Source organism: Pygoscelis adeliae, unplaced genomic scaffold, assembly GCF_000699105.1.
Source record: "Pygoscelis adeliae isolate BGI_AS28 unplaced genomic scaffold, ASM69910v1 Scaffold120, whole genome shotgun sequence".
NCBI classification, from domain to species: domain Eukaryota; kingdom Metazoa; phylum Chordata; class Aves; order Sphenisciformes; family Spheniscidae; genus Pygoscelis; species Pygoscelis adeliae.
The window spans coordinates 4,261,678-4,274,156 of record NW_008824032.1 but is presented as its reverse complement, the minus strand read 5'-3'; the positions used below and the strand labels follow the sequence as shown (position 1 = coordinate 4,274,156).

The window sequence follows — 12,479 nt, the reverse complement described above, 5'->3', positions numbered from 1 at the left end:
TGTCCTGGCTGTGCCCCCTCCCAGCTTCTTGTGCCCTTCCAGCCTTCTCAGTCGGTAGAGCATGGGAAGCCGAAAAGTCCTTGACTAGTGTAAGCACTGCTTAGCAACAACTAAAACATCGGTGTGTTATCAACATTATTCTCATACTAAATCCAAAACACAGCACTGTACCAGCTACTAGGAAGAAAATTAACTCTATCCCTGCCGAAACCAGGACACTTGCCTATTTCACCGGCTTACAGTGCATCTCTCCTAAGAAAACTCTACACATGTAGAAGTGTGAGTGTCTGTGGAGATAAGGAGGCTGAAGAAAATCCAGGCAAACAAAGCCTGAATACTGTGAACTATCTCAGCCCCAATGCATAGGAGGCCAACTACTATACCAAGCATTGTAAAGCCTTTCTCCCCCACCCCACCAAGTACTCACCAGGGTCAATTTTGTTTAGTCTAAAATCTGACAAAGCCACCCTAAAGGCACTATTTGGCTGATTTCAGGGAAATACCAGAGGACTGGATACATCACAAATACCTCGCCCTGTCTTTCCTACTGAACATTATGTTGTGAAACAAGTCCCTCCCTTAAAAGTCTTTTACCGTTAAAGCTTGCAGAGTAAGTATTACTGAGCACAGATCTGTCTTTATACAGACAGAGGCTTAGCACACTGGACTGCATTCTTCCATTGTAACCTGACAAGCCTACAGCTGCCGAGCTTTTTAACCCTCAGCAATCAGGAGGGCTTCCCTAATACAAAGCTACTGCTGTTTGTCCAGCCAGACCTCTTTAAGCATCTGCCTTTAAGGACTTTAGGCGAGATCTTTTTAATGCACATATAAGAGGAGCACCAAGTGATACCATGACATTAGGCAGAATAAGCGACTTACAGACTTTTCCTCTTTACCTTTCTCACAGATGGACAGGACTTCAGCATCACATGCCTAGAGAAAAAGAGGAAAGAACTAAGTAGACTTTAGTCACTGCCCTCCTCTCCTTGGTGAGCACACTGACCAGGACTTCGGTCCTCATGGAGCTTTCCTTGTTCCCATCCCTAATGGACAGCTCTCCAGGACTGCCTTAGGCCACCTGCTCCAAGAAAACAGCTTGCCGGTCATACCCCTATGGAAAAGGAAAGGTTGCCTTTTCCAGAGGAGAGGGTATTCCTCCTCTGCACTGCAGCAGAGTCAGAAAGAGTCCTTGTTTTCATTCAGGGAAGAAATCCTGAGTACATTTGTGGGGTTGCATTACAATTGCCAAACGGTACTAGCTTGCAAACCCAGTTTCTACGTTGGAATGATGAAATACCACTCAGCAGCTACAGCATTGTCACCAAATGGATACACTAATTTTCCTCATTTGATTTTAAACTAACTGCCTTTTGTAATCAGTTCAGAAGCATTGCTTCCAATAGAAACAGCAGTATGAAGAAGCATACTGCCATCAACTGTACAGTTGTTACCTTTCCTCATGCCTCCAACAGACTTTTACTCGAAAGGCTGCCTTAGGAAAAAATCTATCCCTGTCTATGTTTTCACCCAGGCTATATTCTCTTCCAATTATAGGACTAAATACGAGCAGCTGTAATGATGACAGGCAAGAGAACAGTGAATGCACTGAATTCCTTCAAAATCTCATTCTGTAAAGCAGCAGAAAGAAAGAGAGAGAACAGGCACCTTAAAAAATGTCCAGTCCACTCCCAGTTTTAAGCCTTTCAGGTCAGGAGCACACATGTCAGATAGGGTTGCTTTGGGTTGTTTTAGTCCTGCAGGGAACAAACAAGAGTTCCTCCTTTTATCTAGGATGCCTCTAGGAAGGCAGAGCACCTGGGCTCAGGGAGGGAGAGGGCTCACCTACCATATGGATAGAGCGGATCCGGCTCAGCAAGGATACTGTAAACAATGGCTGCATCTGCCACTGAGGTACAGATAGGGCCTGTAAAAGAGAGATCAGTTACAAAAACGTGACAAGGGGTAAATAGTACCTTCCTCCCAAGGTCTTTTGTAGGCACAGATTGCCTCCCCTGTGAGAACACCAGACAGCAAGGTCCCTGAAGTGGAGCACAAGTCCTCTTACCTACGCTGACTGTGGAGTAGGAGAGTGGCAAGCTGCCATGAGAACTGATGCGCCCAAACGTACCTAGAGAATAAGAAATAGGCAGTTAGCTAGATACCAGCAGTCGCTGGTAAGATCTGACCCAGATGATTCTAGTGCACCCAGTCGGTAAGCAACACACCCCTGCCAGTCACTTGTATGTCTGCCGTTTCAGAGCCCAGTCACTCATCTTTCAACACCCTGTTCTGCTGACCACGATCTGTCTCATCAGTGACACAGATGCGTTCAACAAATAGTGAAACTGTTTTCCCCCATAAGAAATTATTTATTTGAGGGGAAATATGGGCAGGGACATTGTGAAATACATGCATTTAAATATGCAGAAGCAGCATCTATGGTATGGAGGACGGAGAGGCAGGAGCAGGATTATCAACAGCAGGAGATACCACCCCCTGGGAGATGTCACCCACTTCACCAGTGAGACTTCATGCCTAACACCAGTTGTCTTCTGCGAGTGCTCGTATCGCCTTTCTGACCAGTTACATTTTTGTGATCGTCATCATTATCTTCCTCAGATGAATCAAGATTAATCAAGTTGATCACATGTGAAGGATGGAAAAACAGAGTAACGGCTGAGTATCTAGTCTCAGATGAAGCAGCCGAGACCCTTCGGAATGATAAGCCATTCCAAAAAGCCAGCATCTCTTCCAAGGGACAATCCTGGCTCGCCACCTTCCATGCTGTAGACACTGCCCTGTGCGTGTCTTATGTCCTCTGCACATTCCCCTCGATTACATTAATTCTTACTGCAAAAACTGCATTGCTACTTCTTGTAACACTGAGGTAAGAGGGAATGGCTACATCCTGGTTTCATACAAGCCTATTACCAGGTTTAACTTACCAGATACAAATCTGAGCAGCATCAGCCTCTCCATATAATTGGGGTGATGGCAAACCATCGTGGGCAAAGATGCTTTTCACCAGCTCACTACGGATACCCAACTACATTGGGAACACCTCCCAGCAGAGAAGGAAGATTGAAGAGGGACGAGTGGGTAGAAAGAAAAGCAGCAAGCATGTTTTGTTCAGCATTTGGCTCAAATAAGTTAGGCTTTTTGAACATCTATTCAATAGCCAGTACTGAGAATACTTCCACTCTGCCGGTCCAACCCACATGACTCAGTGTTATACTCCAGAGTTTCCCTGGTGGAGTTTTGCTTGACAAGAATTAATGGACTGTGCCTGACTTGTTTGTGGCATTTTATCCGGTACAGCAAAAAAGACACACACTCCCTCCATGATTAAAGGGCTCTACCTTTCAGTCCCACCACACCACAGAATGAAGCAGGAATCCTCACAGAGCCGCCTCCATCTGTGCCAATAGCCACCGGGCAGAGACCTACAAAAAAACCCACACATTGGCCTGCGATCAGAGAGACATCGTGTTGCCCTGTCCTACCAGCAGCTGTAGCCAAGACAGCACACAGAGCTCTCTGTTCAGCTAGGAGTTCCCTCCAGCTTCTAAACTCGCTAAATGCCTGAGGCACTTTGGCTCAGGACCTTCCTCCTACCACCCCTGAGCTCCATTTAGGATGACCTACCTGCTGCTACAGCTGCTGCTGACCCACTGGAGCTCCCACCTGTGAAGTGGTTAGGCTCGTAGGGATTCCTAGGGATCTTGTGGTACCTGAGGCAGACAAATAGCGTTGAATCTTTTCCTAGGAAGGACCGCATGTACTACTACTGGGCAGGAAAAGATCCAGAAACACAGTTCAGGGATTACGATCTTTTAGTAGAGAGACACCATTTCATCCCAGATAGTGCTATGCCCCTAGAAAACAAGATGCAAAAAAGACTTCTGCCTCAAAGTCCAATCTCTTGTAACTATAAGCAACCTATCCAAAAGAGAGATTCAAAGCAAGAGAAAGGATGCTGCTCCAACTCTTCTGTCTGCGACAGCACTGTGCCATTACTGCACGCCACAGTGCATTATGCAGTTCTAAAAGGTGGAGCAGCTGGTGGCCAGCAATCCTTACAGACAAGCAAGTCAGCATCCTCAGCTCTGCCCTTTATCCCAGAGCAGCAGCTCCCAAAGTCTCCAGTCTGACCACAGTCCCCAGACACCAAAGAGACCTGCCAGACGGTGGGGTATCCAGCCAACCTCACACAGTGAGGAAATGCCCTGGCACGTCGTGGCAGTTGAGGGGGAGCCCCAGTTCCATCCAGCTGCACATGCATGAAGTGTGGCTCTGCACATGGTTTATCAAGGCTGTGAGGACCACTGCTCTGGAATAGCAGTTCTCAGCTTGGCTATAGCTGGAGAATTCACAACAGTAAAGCAAATTCCAGTGAATCTGTTTTAGCTAGGAAATAAAAACACTATGTTCCCCTGAGATGACTGTACCTTTTCTCACTGTTCTGGGCCTTTAGCCATTATTGTGACTGAGAATTGGATTACTATTGTTTTCTGTCACCACTTTTTTCTACCACTCATCCTGTAAACATTCACACCTCCAGGCCTGTAAGGCCTGGCAAACCAAGTTCCTTACTCAGCAGACACCACTTGGATCCTCTCCTTCCTTTGGTTTCAGGAGCCTTCAGGCTTCCACAGCTACTCCGATCCTCAAATCTACAATGCTGGGTTTTCATACCCCCAGGGTTCTCCCTGCACAGGGTGCTTCCATCAGTTTTATTCTCACATGCTTGCCCTATTTTTGTACCCTTCCCTGTCAGTTCTGGACAGACTTTTAGGTCTTTCTAGACCCGGGGGAAGAGAGGGGAAAGGGATTTTTACCTATTAGGGTTGCATCCAGTTGTTCCAGTCCCTAGTTCATGCATGTTTGAGACCCCAATAATAATAGCCCCAGCCTCTCGCAGCTTCTTGGCCACAGTAGCATCTTCTGTTTCGGGCTCTGTCCCAAGATACACTGTTCCCACTCGGTGATGGTAAGGTACCTTAGCGAGAAGACACCTTATTATTCATCCTAAAACCCTGGCAAGGTAGGCAGGCACATGTGCATGCTTCACGTGCACACTTCAACTGCACAACAGATCGCAGACATTAGGACCCACAGAGGTAAGGCCTAGCAAGCTTCACTCTTCAGCTTGTCCTGTGATTGTTTCTGTTAGGAGAGACACTCAACCCTTCAATATTTGGTCCTTCTCCCATGCAGAGGAGTCCTTTTAATAGCATGATACGGAAAAGCAGAAACATGTAGATGGTCAAAAAGTCTGCCTCCCTGCAGCAATGTAATCGCTATGCCCAGAGGCTGCAGAACAGTCACCTTGGCCCCACAGCACACAGGAGCTCTATTTTCCATTTTCCTATGGACAGAGCTGCAGCGTTTCATATCTGCAGTGCTTTGAAGCAAGGCACCAAGATTAGATGGATGCCAAAATCCCAGATGGACTCATTTCCAGGGTATGCTAAGTACTCTTCACTTTGATGCAGCAATGGAAGAATCTGTACATAAACAGGACTCGCACCCTATGGGTAGGTCTCTGCAGAGCCTACAACAGCTTGATGGCACTGCCAGGAGTATTTAATGGTAACTGTTGTTAGGCCACAGGCAAAACTCCTTGTGAGTGGGAATTTTCAAAGTAACTTGCATATTTCTCACACAAGTATATCCTTTAAGGTAAGGAGAGAGGGATGCTTTGCCAGTGGAGCAGTCAGTGCCTGAGAAATACAGACAGTTACACCCACCGCTACAGATGCTCTTATACATTCTCATTTCATCATAAGAGGAACTGTTTCCCACTCCCACCCTCTAGTCCCCATGGATTAGAGAGATCGGTACAAGATATGGAACACGTCTGCTCTACCCAAGATCTGTCTTCACCTGGCAAAACTCGTTAATCCTACTCATTACAAACCCACACACTACCCCTTATTACAAACATATTCTCAGGCTTCTGCTGAGGAGTTGGCCTTAAAACATTGTCGCAGTGAGTTGTCCAGGTTGACCACCTGCAGCATGAGCTGACAGCTAGACAAGGAAACTCACCACTTTGAACTCTTCTTTCAGACACACTGGGATGCCATCCAGATAAGACAGGGTACATTTATTCCTGTAACGAGCAGTGGAGGCCTTGGCCATCTGCACAAAGAAAAAAAAGTATATGCTATATATATTTAGTCGAGCTGAAGGTCATTACCAGTATCAGAACAGATACCAAAAATGGCTTTCTCAAGCTTCTACTAAGCTAAACTATAAAAGTTTCTTTCTTCTTCCACCATATGCTGATGGGAAACTACCACTTGGAAGCATCTATGCTAACGGATGCCACATAAGCACAGAAGTCCTGTTTTAAACATAGTCATCCAGCAGGAAACAGATTGCTTTAATGCTACCTCCCTTTGCAGGAAGGAAAGCAAACTTGTTTGTAGTCCTCTACACAAGGAGGGAGGAAAAATGTACATATTTTTCTATGCAATATATCAGCAGAAGAACCTCTACCCCTTCTAATGGATGCTACAGCTCTTGGGGTGGCAGAGGCCCCTTTCCTACCAGAGGCAGACATTACCAGCATTATTTGCTCCTGGTCCCATTGCACTATCGCTCTGAGTGGGGGCGTGGATTTGTCGCTGTCCTCCAGCATGGCAATGATGTTCTTTGCTACCTGAGATGGCGTCAGCTTCCCACTCCTACAGGACAGGAAAAGTTGGGACCCTGTTACAAGACCCCAACACCACACCCACACACAGGGTTTGTCTCTCATGTAGCAAGATGGCAGCTGTCACAGCTGTAAGCAAGAACTAGGTAAGAATCTGTGTGTGGTGATGATTTCAACACAGTTGACACCATCAAGACAGGAGACTCCCTTCCTTAAGGGGAGAATTTGCCTACACAGCACACCCCCAACCCTTAGAGTAGGGGCAGGAGCTAGGAGAGTTACACAGAAATTCCTGAACAACCAGACAAACAGGGAAGGACAGCTGCCAACTTTAGAGAGTCCTCAAGCTCCTAAAAGTCTGAGGCTATGAAACTCCCGGTATCATGAACTAAGAGGCCAGCCCCCTTTATACAGGCGCTCGCTCTCTCCCCCGTTACAGAGAAGGGGCTCCCAGCAGTAATAATAATCCACTTTTAACAAACAGGCCTTCCCTCCCTCTTGGCAAAAGGCTACATTACACAACAAACACATCTATCTCTGGCTGACGCAAAAGCCTCACAGTCAGGATGCACCTATAACCCCAGACTGCAGTGTCAGCCTTTTGCTCCAAGGTCACAGCCTACTGGCAGAGGTGGCCCTTGAGGAACATGTGCCAGGAGTGCAAGAGGATTTATCTGAGCACTCCACATCTGGCACATGTCCCACAGGCAACCAGGAGTTACCAAGCAGTCAACAGCTTGCAGAACCTCAGTGTCAGGGACGTGCTTCCAGTTGTTCCTGAGCTAGACACATTTACTTGGTGAAAGCCACCAAACTGCTCACAGGAGCACAAGCAGCTGAGGAACCAAGGGATACTTCAGAGACCCACAGTATGTACAACTTGCATCATCCAGATTAACCTTCCTCTGCTTCTCACTCACATGTTTGGGCAAACAAGGTATGTAGAAATCTCTCCCAGAGAAGACTGACAATAAGCCAAGGAAAACAGCATTTAAACATGCTTGCAGGGCTTGTAAAAGTTGTGCCAGCTCCCCCATTTGGTTTTCCTTCGTTATTCTAGTAGAGGGAAAGGATTCCGAAGGGTGATGCTAAACAATGGTACCTAAAGGACAATCCTAACAAAGAAATGCCTGAGAGCTTGTGGAACAGTAGCAGCCCACAGCAGGGAAACATGCAAGACAGGTTGTTCCCCAACCACAATTTCACCTACCGGTAGCAGTCCAGGTAGTCTTTGATCCCTTTGAAGCTAAACCCATGGCTAGCAGAATCAGACCTGCAAAGAAAGAAATAAAGGGGCAACTGTGAACTGCCAAAGCCACCTCTGTTTAGACCTGCAGACTTCAGTATCACAGTCCAATGCAGGTTGGGCATCACTCACTTCCAGTAAACCTGCTGGTCACCATTTGGACCACTAGCCTACACATTTCAGCTCACACTGTCTCAGACTCCTTGCACACATGCAAGACACCAGGCACACTAAGGGTGCCACAGAAATAAGGGGTCAGTCTTGCTGACATGTTCTAGTTGCTTCATATTTCTACTGCAATACAGCAGTCACTAAACTGTTCAAAATTTATTCCAGGTTTACATTTGCTACTCACCACTGGAGCATTACAGAATAGCTAGAATACACTGGTAAATCTACTCCTAGGTTCTGTGTCCCAAGTTTGATCCAGAGAGCCAGCAGCACATACAGTGTGTGGTGCGGGAGGGGGAAGAGACATTATGCAGCACACACAAAGATTCACATCAGCAAACTGCTTAAAAACTAAATCGATGGCTCTAGCACATAAGAAACAGACCATTTCTCATCACAACAGGATGAACGTAAGATCATCTGAAGAGCTAGCTACAATTACTACTCCTGTGATGTCACCGTATCATCACCAAAACCAGAAGCCATATCTTGGAATAGGACAGTGTATGGCTCCGTAATGTGCTATGCAGGGAAGAGGCAAGGCTCCAGTAACCTGCCCTGTAATACTCAATGTATCAGTGGTGGAACTGGGGACACTAGAACCAGAAGGCTGCATTCACCCTGACCAATGCCTGCAGGAAATACATCCCTTCCTCTAAAGTGAAGGAGCTGAAAGTTTTTCCTTGCTCTACCTTACGAACTCAAGCAGGGAGCAAGCTTAGTCTTGCTAAAAGCAGAGATACATACAGAGAACCCACTCTCCGAGACACTGATGAAGTGCAGCTCATAGACATCTTCAGTAACTACTGGATAGGCCCACAACTAAGAACAAAACCAGATGGGGAGAGCATTCGTAGCAGCCCAGCTGCTCCCACCTCAGCATCAGACCTCAGCGAGACAAGCAAGCCCAAGTAACATTTTGCCTGGAATCTAGTGGGATTTAATCAAGTACAGGCTGCAATCAAGAAGCTGAACATGCTTTTAACCAAGCAACCTAACTAACAAAGACTAATTTCTTGAGGATCGTTTTCTTTATACCCTGTGTTCCTTCTCTCCTCCAAGCAACCCCCGTGTTGTTCTCTTTGAGATTCCTTGCAGGCAAGAAACAGCTCACCTGCAAACTCACTCAAAGGGATCTATGTGCTGACTAGCCAACCACTAAGTGTATCTGCCTTAACAGTGCAACCACAGCCCTGGCAAGGGCAGAATTTGGTCTCTCCCCGGTAAGCAGACTCCCTGAAGCTTGTAGGAACTTCACATTGCCTGTAACTACTGGTGATTTATAAGTTACAAAAGGAAAGATGACTGACAGCACAATTTGTTTTGTAAAGTAGTCGGGTGTGGAAAAAGATTTTAATCCAAATTACTGACAATGACAGCTTCCCACTAATGTAACAGTGCCAACACATGTGTTCTTCCATTCCACTCTTACACATCACATACTGACCTTGCATCTATCAGCTGCTCAATAATATCTGAAGTGCTTTTAGCCTCAGACTTGTCTTCCGTAACCTCCGCAGCAACCTCTGGGATAAACGTGGGATCTTCGTGAATGTCAAGCGAACGCATGAGCGAGAAGTTGTTCAGCCTGAAGGAGAGAGAGTCACTGCTAGAGTTTGCAAGCTCTACCATGACTAATTTTTCAGATTGTGCAGAGGGAACCTTACCCAAGAACATTTTGTCCTAGCAGTCTGCTCTCACAGCAGGGAGTTGCAACAGTTACAAGATAATCTCTCTCACACCTTTCCTAAAGGCAGCACCGAATCTACTCTGCTTGCTTAACAAAGCCTCCTACGTCTTGACAAAAGGCCAGCCAGCCTCCGTAAACCCAAGCTGGGAAAGAACAGGTGAAAGTTTTCAATTCACTTTAATTACATATATCACCCACAGACCAAAAGACAGGAATGGAGAGGAAAAGAAAAGGAGAAAGTAGTGTAAGCCATACATTCAGGCACTAATCCTGTTAAAACAAGCACCTCTTCAGACTTTTCCATGACCTGCTTCAACACAGCTCATTCGCAACCAAATACAACAGCGACTGCAGCACAAGCCCAGGGCTTGGAACACATAATGAAGCAAGGAAATCAAGACCCTGTCATAGATGTCAAAGAATGATCTGCTGTATAACAGCAATGACGCTTGTCTGGGTTTGATTCACTCAAAAAGCCAATGCCCCAAGTGAAAATTCAAGGGCACCAATTGCATGTAATACATTTGTCAGTGTCCTGGGATCTGCACAGATGACCCATCAAATGACGGGCGAACTATGTGAGCCAAGTGTGAGCTTGAGGTTCCCGACACCGCCTAACCTGAGTGGCTCTTAGTGCAATGTACACTTGAAAGTACAGTTTCTAAACAAAAATGTGAGAAAGAAGGAGAAAAGACTGACCTAAAATAGTGTAATATCATTAAAAAGAACATGTCTGGCCTCATTTCTCCACTACTACTGTTCTTTTACCACTACTGGTAATAAACACAGCAGATTCGCACATCCACAAGCTTTGAAAGAAAGACTGCTCTTTAGCAAAAGAACAGAAAGGCAAAGAGGCAAGCTGGCAAATTCGGTTTCTATGCACCTGCCTGAGTGTGAAAAAAGGTTAATTTCTTCTGATAGAGACCCACTCAAACCAGAGTAGTTAAAAAAAATAATCTAGTAAACAACATCTGTGACATAACCTTGCTCACTCTCCAATCAAGTTACGCAGCTTCCCTCGCAGATAACCTGTAAGTGGTGTGCAATGCAAGCACCTTTAAAAAAACAAAACAAAACCCAAAACAAACAAGAAACTTGGAGGGGGAGAAAACTCCCCACACTTACCTTATTAAGAATGGCAGTAAGCAAATCTGTCCAAAAGCCTAGAAGAAAGTAAGCAGAAACATTGGTTTGCAGTAACTTTGACCTGAATACCTTCCTCACTAGACAAGAAATGCTGAATGTCCTCACAATTGCTGCAGTCTCGGAGCACCCTAGAGAGCATGCAATCCTATGTAGTAAAAAAGTAGCACAAATACTCGTATTTCAGGCCACAAAATTGGCCCGAAATGCTTTCCCCCCACCTCTCATGTATATATAAAGAGCGTATTCTTCTGGCTCTCCTGCCTTTGTCCTTCCCTGACTCGGCCCAGAAAGCCTGCAGCTGCAGGCTGCAACACTGTTAAGAGGCATCTATATAGCTCCCATCTGTTACTTTCTTCATGTTCCGCAGATTATGCAAACATTGGGTAAGGTAGAGCTTATTATTATTTTATCCCACTGTTAGGATCTTTCCTGTCACTCAACCAGCTCCTGCAGTAAACCGAGTCAACTGGGCATGAGAAATTTAGAGACTCCACAGTAGCAGACAGCTGAAAACACTCTTTGAATACCTTGGTTCCCAGTGTAGCAGTACCAGCTGTCCCAAAGAGACCAGCCTTGTTCTAGCCTGCCTTCATAGCTCAACAATGGACTTCAAAAACCCATTAAGCAAGGCTCATTCTCCTAGATCCATGAAGCGATTTTTGCCTCACACAGTACACAAGAATTACAGTCTCTTTTTGAAAATGCATTGCTCCTAATCTACATCTAATCTAAAACAGCACAATTTTGTAGGAGATTGAGAATCTCGAGTCCCCCCTCCAAGGGGGATGTCAGGAAAGGAAACAAGCCCAGGGTCACGCACCAGAAGCGGCCACAAAGCAAAGAATAAAAACGTATTCTGGTCGTTATATCCTGGAAGAAAGGCACTTGCAAGGTATTCTCATGAATAAACACAGCCCATCACTAGCTTTCACTCCAGGCCCAACCAGCTGCCAAGCTCTGTAACAGGTCACGCTGCTGAAATGAGACTTTCGTGCCTAACCTTGACACTGGCTCAAAAGGAAATGCCCAGCAGCAACAAAATCCACCTGCTTTTGGGTCGATGCTGCCGCAAGGCACTCACTGCCAAGGGGACGCAGGCTTTTCTCCCCCCAGCACCCTGCCATACAGCGGTCATGCCTCCTCCACAACGGCCTTGGCAGGAATCAACCCACAGGCTCAAAGGCACACCAAAGCCCACCCGAGGAAGAGCGCTGGGGGGACAGCCGCCTTCAACACCTTCCTGAAAACCCCACTCAGAGGGCTGAAAGACCCGAACCCCTTCACGTCCGAGGAAAGCTGGCGGTGGCTGTATTCCGAGTTTGATGTCGGCTTCGGGCGCTCCACGCCTGAAGACGCTCACGACACCCTCACCCCAGAGGCCAGCTCTCTCTCTCCCCACGGCATCCCACCTGGGGGACACGGTGAACCCAAAACCACGCAGAGAGCCACAACCTCCCTACAATTTCCCAAGAAACGCGGGTTTTACCTTCCCACCGAGACCCCCTCCCTCCGAAATCCCCGGCAGTCTTGACCGGTTTCCCCCAGCAACCTCGGGTTTT

The 12,479-nt window shown here is 46.5% G+C and overlaps 1 protein-coding gene across 1 annotated transcript in view; it reads right to left on the bottom strand.

Annotated features, from left to right (window-relative positions):
• Window positions 1-11,278, bottom strand: part of LOC103922292 (fatty acid amide hydrolase-like) — a 15,376-nt gene extending 4,098 nt beyond the window's left edge. The window contains exons 1-13 of the mRNA XM_009330400.1: window positions 11,270-11,278; window positions 10,900-10,937; window positions 9,529-9,669; window positions 7,875-7,937; window positions 6,575-6,695; window positions 6,055-6,147; window positions 4,842-5,002; window positions 3,649-3,734; window positions 3,363-3,446; window positions 2,069-2,131; window positions 1,850-1,927; window positions 1,669-1,757; window positions 900-936 (exon numbers count right to left, since the gene is read on the bottom strand). Coding sequence (XP_009328675.1) covers window positions 900-936; window positions 1,669-1,757; window positions 1,850-1,927; window positions 2,069-2,131; window positions 3,363-3,446; window positions 3,649-3,734; window positions 4,842-5,002; window positions 6,055-6,147; window positions 6,575-6,695; window positions 7,875-7,937; window positions 9,529-9,669; window positions 10,900-10,937; window positions 11,270-11,278 — 1,063 coding nt within the window. The remainder of the gene's footprint in view (window positions 1-899; window positions 937-1,668; window positions 1,758-1,849; window positions 1,928-2,068; window positions 2,132-3,362; window positions 3,447-3,648; window positions 3,735-4,841; window positions 5,003-6,054; window positions 6,148-6,574; window positions 6,696-7,874; window positions 7,938-9,528; window positions 9,670-10,899; window positions 10,938-11,269) is intronic.
• Window positions 11,279-12,479: the final 1,201 nt, after the last annotated feature.